At 43.3% G+C, this 13,905-nt stretch overlaps 1 protein-coding gene across 2 annotated transcripts; it reads right to left on the bottom strand.

Moving 5' to 3' along the window:
- Nucleotides 1–848: 848 nt before the first annotated feature.
- On the bottom strand, nt 849–13,904 carry LOC128411109 (mitochondrial amidoxime reducing component 2-like). 2 transcript variants are annotated; one of them, XM_053383139.1, is made up of 7 exons: nt 13,534–13,904; nt 11,465–11,638; nt 9,991–10,153; nt 8,613–8,753; nt 5,055–5,116; nt 4,908–4,979; nt 849–1,495 (listed from the first exon to the last, which is right to left on the bottom strand). In XM_053383139.1, the coding sequence occupies exons 1-7, from the start codon at nt 13,791–13,793 to the stop codon at nt 1,366–1,368; spliced, it is 1,002 nt and encodes a 333-aa protein (XP_053239114.1). In that variant the 5' UTR covers nt 13,794–13,904; the 3' UTR covers nt 849–1,365. The 2 variants fall into 2 exon arrangements, with proteins under 2 accessions (XP_053239114.1, XP_053239115.1); XM_053383140.1 differs by lacking the exon at nt 13,534–13,904 and adding an exon at nt 12,921–13,027.
- Between the last annotated feature and the right edge of the window lies 1 nt (nt 13,905).

Raw genomic sequence — 13,905 nt, forward strand, 5'->3', positions numbered from 1 at the left:
GCTTTTGGGGCCAGATTAGGCCCCCAAAATGGACTCTAGGGGTTCACTCTATCTGGTATTTCACTACACTTGCCTTCCACTTTAACTTAGATCACTAAAATTAATATTGGAATTGGCACACGAGCATTTTGCCATTTCTATTCACACCTTCCCCACCCCCAAACTCCTTACAGATTGATCTGAGTGTCCATCTAATAGTTTAAGCACTGTGTGACATTTTCTTTAGATCTGGCCTTAATTTTTAAAAATGTCTCTCTGTGCTGGGAGGAGCAGCACTGGGCTGCTGATAAAGTTAGCAGTACATCTTTTTAAGTATCAGCTGAATCTACTGTTCAGGTTTTCAGGAAGGACTCTCAAAGTTAGGTCTTTTCACAGGCGACACTAACAGTGTAATCCTACACATGTCTGCCCAGAAGTACCTCCCAGTTCAACAAAACTTACTCCCGAGTAAATGCAATCACAAGCACACTTACTAGGGAGCAAGCCCCAATGAATTCAACTTCTGAATAAACATGTTTATGATTGCACTGCAAGAATGCCTTTTACAAAGTGTCTTCAAATGCATATACAACACAAGGATCACATGTTTTTTAACTGCAGTCTCTCTAATTGTGACTATTCATTCAAATCAAATGAACTTGCAGGTGGGTGCCATCTGTTCCCATGAAAAAGCACAGTCTTATCAAGCACATCATTGATCCATCAGTCTACCATTTATCACAGATTAACTCAGATTGCCCTCCAAGGACCATGGCCTTCTCTGCAGTAAGAATTATGAGCTGTGGCATGTCTAAAACATTAGGCCTGGACACATTTAACATAGTTCATTATGATGCCATGTGCAGATATAATCAATTAACAGATATATATTTATTTATCTATTTTAAATGCTGCCTTTCCAAAACAGTGACCAAAAAACAAGAGAGAGACACTAAAGATAACACCATGGGTATAACAAAGTGATCCTGCCTACAAAAAAATATCTGTTAGTCTTTACAGTATACCACATGACTCCTGTTTCCACCCCCATAAAGTTTCGGCATCTTTCAAGAGTTCAATTCAAAATGTTGGTAATAAACAATTATCTGGTAACATTATACGAATCTGAGTTACAAATTACAATGCAGGTCTTTTTCTCTAAGAAGCCAAGTAAAATTATAACTGGCAGGAAGTATGGGCACAAATTAGCCAAAACTAAACACTTGGCACATGAATGAACAAGACACATAGGTGCTTAAATTTCTTTCACTGATATCAGTAGGAATTTTTAAATGCTGAAATTTGGCTGGTTTGTGCCCTATGATAACAACATTGCAACTGCTGAACAGACAAGCACTTTAAGGCAAAGAGTCCTCTGACCCCTTCCTAACATTCGATTATCTTATACACAGGGTCTCCAACTTTAATGGTTCCAAGTTTAGATACTGTGAAAAAGCTCCCAAACAAGGGAGCAGATTTGTAGAGATGCTTGTCCGCAGGGTCACACATGCGGTAGCTGCAAAGAAAAAAATAGGACCTTTATTAGTGAAATTATGGCAAAGGACTGTTAGCATGTGAAGAAACGGGTTACATTGTGAGGGAACATTGTGAGAAAAACACTGTTACCTTTAAATTTACCCACACAATGTGACTGTTTCTTCACACAGCTGCCCCACATTTAAAAACTTTCGAGGGGGCTGATAGGGTCCAGTTTTACATTTATTTATTTTTATCCTGCACTTCTTCTAAGGAGGGACCATAGCTCAGTTGTCAGGGCACCTGCTTTTTACACAGCAGCTTTAATCCTGGCAACAAGACTCAAGAAAAAGTATTTTGCATGGCGACGTTCCAAGTCTGTAGCTGTAACAGTGGTACTTTAAATGACGTGCATAGTCTTCCATCTTTTGAGAATAGCATCTCATTCGCTTTCCTAAGGTGTCTTACAAAAGTGAATTGTGAAGGGAGCTGAAAGAGTTAAAATGGCTTTTAAAACCTCTTGGGTACTTTGAAATTTATTTCCCTGGCTGCTGTGGGCTTGTCAAGTAACTGATGGGGGGCATGGAGGGGTAGGAATCACTTTTGCTGTTTGGACATTGTGGAGATAGAGTGGTAGGAGAATTATTTTCTTTTCACCATTTACTTGGCTGAGATTTAGTGTCCTGTCATGCTAAACTCTCCCCACGCAGACAAGGAAGGCACTTTGCATTTGCCAGATGAGCTCTTGGGATGATTGCGGAAGACCTTCTCTCGCCCAAATTTATGGTGCCCCCCTTGAAAGTTTACACTTAGTTGTATTTATAATGGCTTAAAGGCTTAGCAAAATCCTGGACGCTGACTGTGCTGCATAAGACCTTCAAGCTTTATTACAGCAAATTTAGACGGATAATGTTATATGATAGACCAGATTATGGGACAGAAACCTGTGAGATCCTCTGTGTTATCATTAGAGCAGTCAGCCAAGCAAGACTTATTGGCTGATTAATAGTTTTAGAGGAAGATGATTAATTAAACAATACAATTAAATACATTTGTATATTACCAAAATATCAATAGTGGTGCCTTTTTTGAGATATTGAGGGAAGCATGAGATAACTTTCAATTAACGCTCATTGCAAGAAGGTAACTGTTGTTTTTAATGTACTCTTTTACATTTCCTATTATGGTAATCTGCCGGAACCAAAACTGACTTTTAAAAAATCCAAGTTTCCCCTTAATTTTCAGACCTGGCCTGAAATGGTTAATCAAATAATGCTTAGGACTGCAATCCTAACTCCACTTATGTGGGAGTAAGTCTTGCTGAATTCAATTAAAACTTACTTCTTGTTTGAGTTGCACTGTTAATTAATTAATCAACAAGCACACACGAAATTACTGAGGAGCAGTATAGAAATGTAATGCAATGAGTGAATGAATTAATAATTGTTGCAGCATAATTTAATTCGTGTTGCACAACTGTACTACAATTAACTAAGAAAATGCCCTTCATATTCTGCTCTTCTAAGGGTACTATACTTAATAATAATAATAATAAAATTTTATTTATACCCCACCCTCCCCAGCCGAAGCTGGGCTCAGAGCGGCTAACAACAGCATTCTAAAATAAATTCATTATAAAATCAGTTCAAATCAAATTGGTGGCAACCATTGGGCTAGAGTTCTGGGAAGAATTACCAAAGGAGGGGGTCAGGCTGTGCCTTGGCCAAAGACCTGGTGGAACAGCTCTGTCTTGAAGGCCCTACGGAAAGATGTCAAGTCCTACAGGGCCCTAGTCTCTTGTGACAGAGCGTTCCACCAGATTGGAGCCACAGCCGAAAAAGCTCTGGCTCTGGTTGAGGCCAGCCTAACCTGTCTGTGGCCCGGGACCTCCAAGATGTTTTTGTTTGAAGACTGTAAGGTCCTCCGTGGGACATACCAGGAGAGGCAGTCACAGAACTAAGCAGCATTACTGATGCTAAATAAATGTTTACAACAATATTAGGAGAAGTAATAGCAACAGTACTCTGTGGTGTTTCAGTGGGCAACACTCAGGCTACTTTACATGTTAGGTTATGTAAGTGAAAGACTACCTCTCCCTGTTTGTTGCATCTAGCATGGCTTGCCACATGGAGCCTCAGGTTTGCATCAAGTTTCCCATCAGCTTCAACTGAATGTAGAGTTTACCAGTGCTGTCTTAGACATTCTGTATCAGGGGTGGAGAACCTTTCCAGATGCTGTTGGATCCCAACTCCCATCAGCACCAGCACACATGGCCTATGGTCAGGGATGAGGGGAGTTGGGAGTCCAGTAACATCTGGAGGACCACAGGTTTACCACCCCTGTTCTGTGCAGAGACTTGGCAAATTACACTACTAGACATTTGAGATAAGCATGGAGAGGTTTCAAGCAAAAACAGTCTCCACATGGCTTAGCCCTGACCCATAGCAGATCCAAATTTGAACCGTTTGTTTGCATATTTCATAAAAATGATACACTGTTCAATTGGGGGGGGGCCAAAGCAGTTTGCAAAAGATGAAGCAGTAAAATCAAGAAAAATTACAACCCTACTTTAAATTAAACAAAAGTTAAAATACTAAAACAGATTAAAGTTGCCTCAACTTTCTAAGCTTCTGTGTAGGCTTGTCTAAAGAGGAATGCTTTTAGCTGGTGCTGAAAAGAGTACAGTAAAGGCACCTTATTGATCTCAATAGGCAAGGATTGTTGCATTGCTTTTTATCCCCCAAATGGGATCTTCAGCATATCATGCAACAGGGGAGTTGTATGCAAATTGCTTGCATTAGATGCAGCTATACCTGTTTTCTGAGCATCAGTTTGAAGATGAAGGAGTTTCAGTCATGAAATGACTTTCAAATGGTAGTCTAGATCACTGGCTGCCTCTTAATACCCTGATCCAAAACCGAAAAGTTAAAAAAGATATTTGACTCAGGGAGCAATCCTTTGTATGTTTAACTTAGAAGTTACTCTGAGTTCTCTCTAGTCAAGTGAACTCGTTTACCTTCAGTGCTGAACATCATGTATGAAGGCCTAGAAATATATGCAGTAATGCAGGAAGGTAAAGTCGATGGACATAAATGCATACTACCCATATTTTTAAATTTTAAAAAGTGGCATACACATCAGTCCTACACAAGGTACTTGGGTGTAAGTCTCAAGGAACACAGTACGTAGGATTAGCTTCAGAAGCCGTGCCACTCATCTACTGAGCAATGGTGTTTCCAGATAGGGGCCTAACTTCCAAATGGGTTATTGAGATATCACAAGCAGGTCATTGGCAACAGAGTTTTCCCTTCCCAAATCAATCCCCCTGCCACACCCCATAAAGGTAAACACTGGAAAAGATACAGACCAGCATTTTGCTGCCAGCAATAAATGAGAAGCACCCCAACACTATGCCAGACTTGTAACTGTTTGTGATTGCTGTCATGCTTTACCTTTTTAGTGTTTCCAGTGGCTCCTTTCTGTCTATGATGCCGTTTTCTGGGTCAACAGTTGTAAGAAGACACCTGCAATGGCAAACGACATTTTGTAGGAAACAGGATCCAACAGCTGATTATTCCCTTTGCCAGCCCCAAGCTTACCTGCCACATGCCATCACCTCTCTCAGTTCCACATCACCAATTATAACTTTGCCCCAGGTGTCCTAAGGGAAAATCAAGCAACAATTTGGGTTTACTTTCATACTAAACTTCTTATAAGTTCAACAGATTTCACCCCCTATTTGCTGATGTGCAGCTGCTTAAAACTAAAATGGAGATGATTATTTTTTTTTCTAATGAAAGGGTCAGATGTTGCTAAACCACAAGACTGAAAGAAGGATTATATTAGTACTTTTCTTTTGCCTCATCTGGAATTATTTAGCCTAGCAGATGGGCTAGTTACTTACATGGACTGTTCTTCTGAGCCAGAAAGGCTAGTTATTACATTCTTCAAAACCAAATTCCCATGACTGGTTTTTAAGTGGAAGAGGCATCAAAAGGGGCCTTTCCAACCCAGTTTTCATGCAATAAAGTGGTTTTGTGGAAGCAACCTGATATGAAAAAACTTGAAAGTCACCACATGCTGACAAAAACTTGCAATAGCACAGGGACAGGGAACCTGTGGCTCTCCAGGTGGGTTGGGCTCCAACTCCCATCAGTTCCAGCCAGCATGGCCAATGGTCAGGGATGATGGGTGGTGTAGTTCAGCAACATCTGGAGACTTGCATGCTTTTTACATGACCCCTATGTGAAAACAATCGTGGGTAGTATTCAGCTAAGTTTAAATCAAAGTAGACCTGCTGATATTGCCGAATATGGCCATGTGAGGTCCATTAATAACAATGGATTTTAATCCCAACTATGTGGTCTAAACCACAGAGCCTAGGGCTTGCCAATCAGAAGGTCTGCGGTTCGAATCCCCACAACGGGGTGAGCTCCTGTTGCTCTGTCCCTGCTCCTGCCAACCTAGCAGTTCAAAAGCACGTCAAAGTGCAAGTAGATAAATAGGTACCACTCCAGCGGGAAGGTAGACAGCGTTTCCGTGCGCTGCTCTGGTTTGCCAGAAGCGACTTAATCATGCTGGCCACATGAACCGGAAGCTGTACGCTGGCTCCCTCGACCAGTAAAGCACCGCAACCCCAGAGTCAGTCACGACTGGACCTAATGGTCAGGGGTCCCTTTACCTTTACCTATATCTTAGTTGACTACTACCCTGCATCATCACTTCTTCATTGTCCCTACATTATATCAAGTAAATAAAGAGGGAAAGAAAGAGGGACACATGGTGTACATATGAGCAGCTGGGTAGATGCTTCAGGAGGGAAAATGAGGGGAGGGAGCAGGCATGTAGATGCAGAGAGCATGAGAGAAGACTCTGGAACACACAAGAAAGAAAGAAAAGGGTTATGGAGGACAGATGAAAGAGAAGAACTGAATTGCGGGGAGGGGAAAGAATGAAGGGGAAGCTGGAGCCATTCTTCCCCTCAGTCTCTAATGGCTCCCCAAATAGCTAGTCACCTTCACATATGTGTGCGTACATGCACAATCTCAACCTCACTATGGCCTAGTTACGTAAAAGTTCCCATTCTTGTGGGAGGAAAGCCAGTCGTGGGATTTTGACAATCAGTGCAGCTGCTTCTGAGGGAAGGCTGAATGTCATTTTGGGTTGAATGAGGGCTTCGCTGAATGTTTAGGCACAGGGTGGACACTCTGCCAGTTGCAGAGTTGGTGTGGGTTGACTAGGAAGAGGGACTAGGAGGAGGAGGATCTGAAGAAGTGAGGTAAAGGAGTAGGAGTTCACATTGGTTAGAATGAGCTGTTTAAGGATCTGAAGGAGAGAGGCACCATTCTTTTACTCCCAGTTAAGAGCTCGAAATTTAGGTCAGGCATGATGCCAAATTCAGACATGCTGCCAAAGCTGCTTCTCCCACACTTGACCACAAGATGGCAATATTACCACTATAAACTAACTAACCATGCTGCAGCCTCCAAAAGAGCTGTATTATAATTCAGTAGAGTCATAGAAGGAAACCCGAGGGTCATCTAGGCCCCTCTTACAGGATCAGCCTCAAAGCAGGAGCCTCCTTATCTCTGCACTGGTTCACCTTTGTGGTGAGACACCTGAGGGTGAAGAATCCACACCCCTGCCCTCCTATCTGGCACTTCCCAACACTTTTTCTTGCTGTCCTCATTTAAGTGGGTTCCTCATTTTAAACCCTTGCTTCCATCTCACCTTTGCACCCCTGTTGATCTCTTATACTGCCTTAATGTGAAACTGCTTATTAGCTTCCGCTTTGGGCCCATTGTGACTCTAGCCCAAACTTTCCAGGATTTGCATTTCTACCTTCCATGTGCTCAGCTGCTGGTGCCCCAAAATGCTGAAGGGATATTAACCTGTCCCTAGACAAAGCCATTGTCTTTCGAACCAACCAATCAACCAGGTTAGAGATCAAATAAGCAAGGTTTCTGTTTTGTACACACACCCTCATTGTTACAATGCCTTCCAGAGACTATCATCATCATTATAATAGCAGTATTGTGCAAACATTCACAATGCGGGGGAGATTTGACACTGTGCCTTTTGCCTAGATTTGGCATGTTCTACCATATTACACTGGAAAATCCTGATTCATCCTGACCTGCAACATTTCAGAAATAAGGCGGCGGCAGCAGAGAGAAAAATATTTTTGGAAATTTCAAGGCCAAGTGAGATAACCTTGGCTGAGAAGGTTGCAATATGGAACCAAATGCAAAGCATTTTCTCATAAAGAAAATGAGAACATAAAATCTCAACAGCAGGTGTACGCAAATGGGAGGTGTTATTTGTCAGAGGCAAACCCATAACAAACCGATATGCATTCCAGCTCTTAGCTCTGCTAGGAATGCTAAGAAAGTTTATATGGAGGGAATACTAGTTTCCCTTAGGGTAGCTGCCATGCAGCACCACACAACACTAGAAGTGCCTCTGAGTAGGGTACTGACTGCTGAATTGTCTGCTAATATTTCTGCTAGCTATGCAAAGATTAACCAGTACAGTAACCAGTGAATAAAGTGGAATGTGCACGCAAGCCCCTAAGAAGGAGATCCTTTTCCAAAAGGAAATGTCACACAGAAAAAACATTGAAGCTCATCACTTTTAGGGCTTGGAAATATACCTGCACAATGCCTATTACTTTAAATTTAAAAAATGACACCAGTTCTACTGCTGTATATATATTTTTTCAGGATCATGGTAAGGAAGGAATGGGTTAAAATTCTGTCCCTGTGCCCTGTGTCCTCTATCTGGATTGCTTATTTTTAAATGAAAATGAAACCAGAGATAATGTCACTCCAAGTGAAACATTTAGGTTAGGTGCTCATTAATACAAATTGGTTCAATGAAAAGCCTATCTTACCGTTTGCATTTAAATCAGTGCATCTTGTAAATAGTCTGGAAATGGAAATGATTGCTTTCTCCTCAGTTACACATGTTGTAAATGCTGCCAACATAAAATCCTTGTAACTGTCTATATTCTAAGATACATACTGTATACTGCAGTTGCTACACTATAGCTCAGGTGCTTTTCCAAATGCTCGCATAAAATGTTTCTTTTTAAACATGCACACATTTTGGATGAATTGTTTTAGAAACCAAAGGGAGACAAACAACATTTTCTCTACCTCCTCATAAGCTCCACAGCCTGAAACAGTAATGTTTGGTCTAAAATGCCGCATGTTGATTTTCTTCTCCATTCTGGAATTTAAATCTTCCATTGAAGCGTCTGAGATGATTAAGAGGGGGGCACAGTCACTATAGGGAACCTGTGTTGCAAAGATACATAAATATTACCAATGTCACTACAATAGCAGGTTAATAAGCATCTTGCTGGCATCCCTCTCAAGCATTCATCATGAGCACATTCCACAGATTCCTCAGCAGCAATAGCAAAAAGCTGCCATGCCATTTATTATTAGCTCTGGAAAATCCCACCAGTTTACACCTCTTAATCTCTTCCCTCTTTCGTTCCAAAATTTGTGACATCCCATGCAATGAATAGCCCATGAAGTCTTATCTATCGATAAAACAGTCTCTCAGACTTTAACTTGTTTATTTATTGCATTTACATCCCACCTTTCCTCCAAGGAGCTCAAGGTAGAATACACAGTTCCCCTCATCCTCCATTTTATCCTCACAACAGCCCTGTGAGGTTTGGCTGAGAGTGAATGACTCCATGACTAGGGCTTTTTCCCCAGCCTGAACTCAGTTCCAGCAGTTCTCAGATGGGTGCCATTGCCATTATAAGAGAACAAGGGAGGTGTTCATGGTGAGTTTAGGCACCTCTCCTCCCCCCTACAAAAATAGCACTGTCCATGACGGAGCAGATATTTAAACCTAGGTCCTAGTCTAGCCATTACACCACACTGGCTCATCCTCTTTCAGAAAGGCCAAGGGCTCCAAGTAAATTATTATTTATGTATTATTATTAATAATACATTTTATTTATATCCCGCCCTCCCCAGCTGAAGCTGGGCTCAGGGCGGCTAACAACAATCAAAATAATCCAACATTCTAAAATCATTCATTATAAAATTAATTAAATTATTATTATTTATTAATAATATTATTTATTATTAATATTATTATTATTATTTTATTTTATACACGGCCCATCTGGCTGGGTTTTCCCAGTCACTCTGGGCAGCTCCCAACAGAATATTAAAAGTACAATAAATCAAACAGATGTCTTCTAAGAGTCAGGTAGTTGTTTATTTCCTTGACATCTGATGGGAGGGCGTTCCACAGGGCGGGCGCCACTGCTGAAAAGGCCCTCTGCCTGGTTCCCTGTAACCTCACTTCTCGCTGGAAGGGAACCACCAGAAGGCACTCAGAGCTGGACCTCAGTGTCCGGGCTGAATGATGACTAGTCCCAGGCTAGTCCTGACTTACATTTTTAAAATCAGCTATCAATTCAGATGTAAAAATATGGCAAGGATTTTTTTTTTAAGCAGGATGGCAAATGATTAATGCTCACAATAAAACAATATTTATTTATCTAACCTCATCATTAGGTTGAAAAGGTTTGTGAATCTTTTCACATTTTCTTGGCGCCATGTTGGTCTCATAATGTACCAGCCGATATGGTTCTGACTTCAAGAAAGTGGTGAACCAATGAGCCACTTCATCACCACAGTCCCGTCCTTGAATATCAAGCCCAAACACCCTGTTGGAAATTACAAAATGGAGACAGGTGCTACACAAGGTAATACCATTGTAAGGACGTTGGTTTTATCCTCAGTTGAAAAGAATACATTCTTGTAAGGGAGTACAACTCAAATCTTCCTCAGGTCCACTTTACTAATTCAAGAGAACCATGTTGTTGTGTTTTTATTCCAGTTTTATTTTTAACCCCTTTGCTGTTCACTTTATTTTTCTCGTTGCACACCTTTGTGCATTTTCTCTTCACACCACTTCAGGTGTGTCTGAATATTTAAATTTGTTACAGAAAAACAAATCCCTCTATTGGCCCTCCCTCCTGTGCTCTAATCTTTTAACATACACTTCTTTTCTCTCAACATCACAAGGCCTCATCACTATTAGCTCCCTCTTTTTATCTGCACCCCCATCTCTACTCCTTCCTGCTGAGATGAGCAGTAGTAGCACTAAAGACTTTTATTCTCCAGGATGAAGCACACATTACTAGCTAGCTGAATGGGAAAGTTGGTGCCAGCTGCATCATGTGCTTTCAAAGAGGACGAGCAATGCAGAACTAGTAAACAAGCATTGTCCTATTCAAACTTCTACTTTTGATGAACTTGGGTAAGCCTTAAGATACAGTGGTACCTCAGGTTAAGAACGTAATTCGTTCTGGAGGTCCATTCTTAACCTGAAACTGTTCTTAACATGAGGTACCACTTTAGCTAATGGGGCCTCCTGCTGCTGCTGCACCGCCAGAGCACGATTTCTGTTCTCATCCTGAAGCAAAGTTCTTAACCCGAGGTACTATTTCTGGGTTAGCAGAGTCTATAACCTGAAGGTACCACTGTATTCCCACCTTGAAGTGGGAAAGCACAGAAGGGGGAAATGGAATTCTGGTAGGGAACACAAATGAATCAAGAAGGGCACATTAGCCTGTGGGCCTTATTACTTCTTTATTTATTTGAATCATAGACTCATAGCGTTGGAAGGGACTCCCAAGGGTAATCTATTCCAACCTCCTGCAAACTGGAGTATCCATAAAACATTATCTAGAAAAATCTCAAAACAGCGGAACTCACGGTGATCAGGTCTGCATAATTAAAACAATATGTTTGATATAACCATCTGAGTATCATGAATCAGGTTTTAAGAGAGAGGTCCTAGCACAGATTATTTTGTCTTTGATACTGGACTCTTGTTCAGTACCATCATGAACAGTTAGGGACATGTGACACCTAACAACAAAGGCCAAGAAGGCAAAGAGAAAACAATATGTGGAAATAACGTTTTCAGCCCGGTTAAAAAAGAGAGAGACTAAAACCTATTAATTCATCACCTGCAAGTCTTCACTGGATTGTTCTTAGGAGCAGTGATAGGGATGGTCAGTTCCTTCATTTCTGGAGCATTCAGGATTAAGAGACCATTTTCACAATTTACAGAGACCAGAACCAGGCGAGGCTCCTGCCGAGCTGTGACCATATGACCATCTTCCTTAATCACGAGCCAAAATCTATGATTAAACATAGAGAGAATTGTTAATCCTTTAATTGTTATACCTAAATTGCTGACAGGCCATGAGAAAAATATTGTTACTTGCCACCCCAATCTCCAAGCTGTGTAAGATTCCAGGACTACAAGGAGTGCTTATCTGCATTCTTTGATTCCATTTAGATCACGAGGCACAACAGAGACTGTGGTGTCTTTATGATATATGGTTTAATTATACAGGTTTATAAGGGGAGTTTACCATGGAGGGATCTCCAGCTTACATTCCAAGAGGTTCTGGCTTCCCCCATAGCCACAGCACTGGATCCAAAACAGACATCAGCATCCTGCTTTTTGACTCTCGCTCCAGCCCATTGCCACTCCATTGCTTAGCTCCTTACTGCCATTCTAAACTGCCACCTACCTAAAACACTGGCCTTGTATTTATGAACTAAACTCTCAGCTGAGGGAGGGAGGAAACCCACCCATTTGCAAATGAGATTTACCCTTTCATCCTTTGAAATGCTAACGATTCATTACTCCAAAGTAACACCTCACACAGGAGGCATGTCCTGGCTTAATTGGCTTTTGACACTTAGCTTAATTGAGGTATTAGCTAAGTCTAGCACACAGTTTAATTACACACTGGGTCTGGCTTAAATGCACATGTGTCTAGCTTTGATGCCCCATATGCTAGCACCTATAAACCTATAGCAATATTTTAACACACTATCAAAGCAAGCATCCTTATTGATAAATGAAGTGGTTTGTTGCAGAACACAACTGGATGCCTTCATCTGACCCAGCTGCAACAAAACATGTCTCCCCCCTATCGGTCTCTACACCCACTGGCAGTGTAATTCTCCTTCAACCCCAAAGGCACACTCCATTGGCAGATGGATGCCAACAACAAGGCCTTTTCAACTGGGGGTGGTGCTGCTGTCGCTGTTACTATGTTATGCAAGGGATGCGGGTGGCGCTGTGGTCTAAACCACTGAGCCTCTTGGGCTTGCCGATTGGTGAGCTCTCGTTGCTGTCCCAGTTTCTGCCAACCTAGCAGTTCGAAAGCATACCAGGGCAAGTTGATAAATAGGTACCGATGTGGTAAGAAGGCAAATGGTGTTTCCATGCACTCTGGAACTCCTCACAGTCCTCCGTGCACCAGTAGAAGTTTAGTCATGCTGGCCACATGACCTGGAAAGCTGTCTGTGGACAAATGGCAGCCCCCTTGGCCTCAAGTGAGATGAGCGCTGCACCCCATAGTCACCTTTGACTGGACTCAGCCGTCCAGGGGTCCTTTACCTTACCTTACTATGTTATGCATTTTTGTGTTTTTATATTGCAAACAGCTGGTGATCCTCGGATGAAGGGCGGTATAGAAATTTAATACAAACGTCATAGAATTCCAGATTGTAATTCCCCACGGACACCGCCTGACTGAAGCTCTGGGACACGTGTAGCAACAGCAGCAGCACTCAGGGCAGAACGGGCTTCGCCTGCAGGCGCAAGGGTCCTAAGAAGCTTCGTTGCGCGCGGGTAGCAGCTGCAATAGGGCCGCCCCCTTCCCAAAAAAACGACGCGCAGACACCCCAAAACCAACACGGTTCTCACGCCAATAAGGGAGGGAGGCGCTAAACTGGCCTCATTTGTCTGCGCGCCAAGTTTGTCCCACGCGTGAAGAATTGCAGCGGCCTGCACAGGCGCGCGGGAGAAGGAAGCGGACGCAGCGGTCCGCGAGAGCTTTATGGTGCCATTAGAAGCCCGTTAGTCTTCAAGTCGCCACAGGACGGACTAACCACACACGCGGCCCTTCCTCCGCCCCGGCCCCACATTCCTTCCCCTCAACTCTCGAAAGGAAGCGGCGCCTCGTCGCCTCCCTCCCTCCCTCCCGCTCTTGCGCCCTCCACCCCCTCTCCTTGCCTGTCGCGCAGGTCTCCGCTGCGGACGCCCAGCTTGGTCAGCTCGGCGCTCTCGAGGGGCAGCCCCTGGCAGGACTTGACCGGGTAGATGGCGAGGCTGGACACGGCGCCCACCCGCACCAGCTCTCGGCGTGCGCGGCGCCGGCCCCAGCGCCAGGCCGCGGCGGCTCCCAGGCCCACCACGGCGACCGAGGCGCAGAACAAGGCCAGGCGGGAGGACGGCAGCGCAGGCATCGAGAACCGGCCTAGCGACGCGGCCATGGTTGCCGAGGGGGAAACCGTGTCGCAGGCGGGAGAACTTTAACCCGAGGCGGGCCTAGGCCGGGCCATGCCTCCCTCGGCCCGGTTCCTTTGCCAGCTTCTCGCTGGGCGG

The sequence above is a fragment of the Podarcis raffonei genome, chromosome 3 (assembly GCF_027172205.1).
Source record: "Podarcis raffonei isolate rPodRaf1 chromosome 3, rPodRaf1.pri, whole genome shotgun sequence".
Lineage (NCBI taxonomy): Eukaryota > Metazoa > Chordata > Lepidosauria > Squamata > Lacertidae > Podarcis > Podarcis raffonei.

Coding starts and splice junctions, on each gene's coding strand:
- LOC128411109 (XM_053383139.1), bottom strand. CDS start 13,793: ATGGCCGCGTCGCTAGGCCGGTTCTCGATGCCTGCGCTGCCGTCCTCC. Junction 8,754..9,990: donor CTTTTCAACCTAATGATGAG/GTTAGATAAATA, acceptor TTTGCAACACAG/GTTCCCTATAGTGACTGTGC. Junction 5,117..8,612: donor GCTGTGGAGCTTATGAGGAG/GTAGAGAAAATG, acceptor ATTTTCCCTTAG/GACACCTGGGGCAAAGTTAT.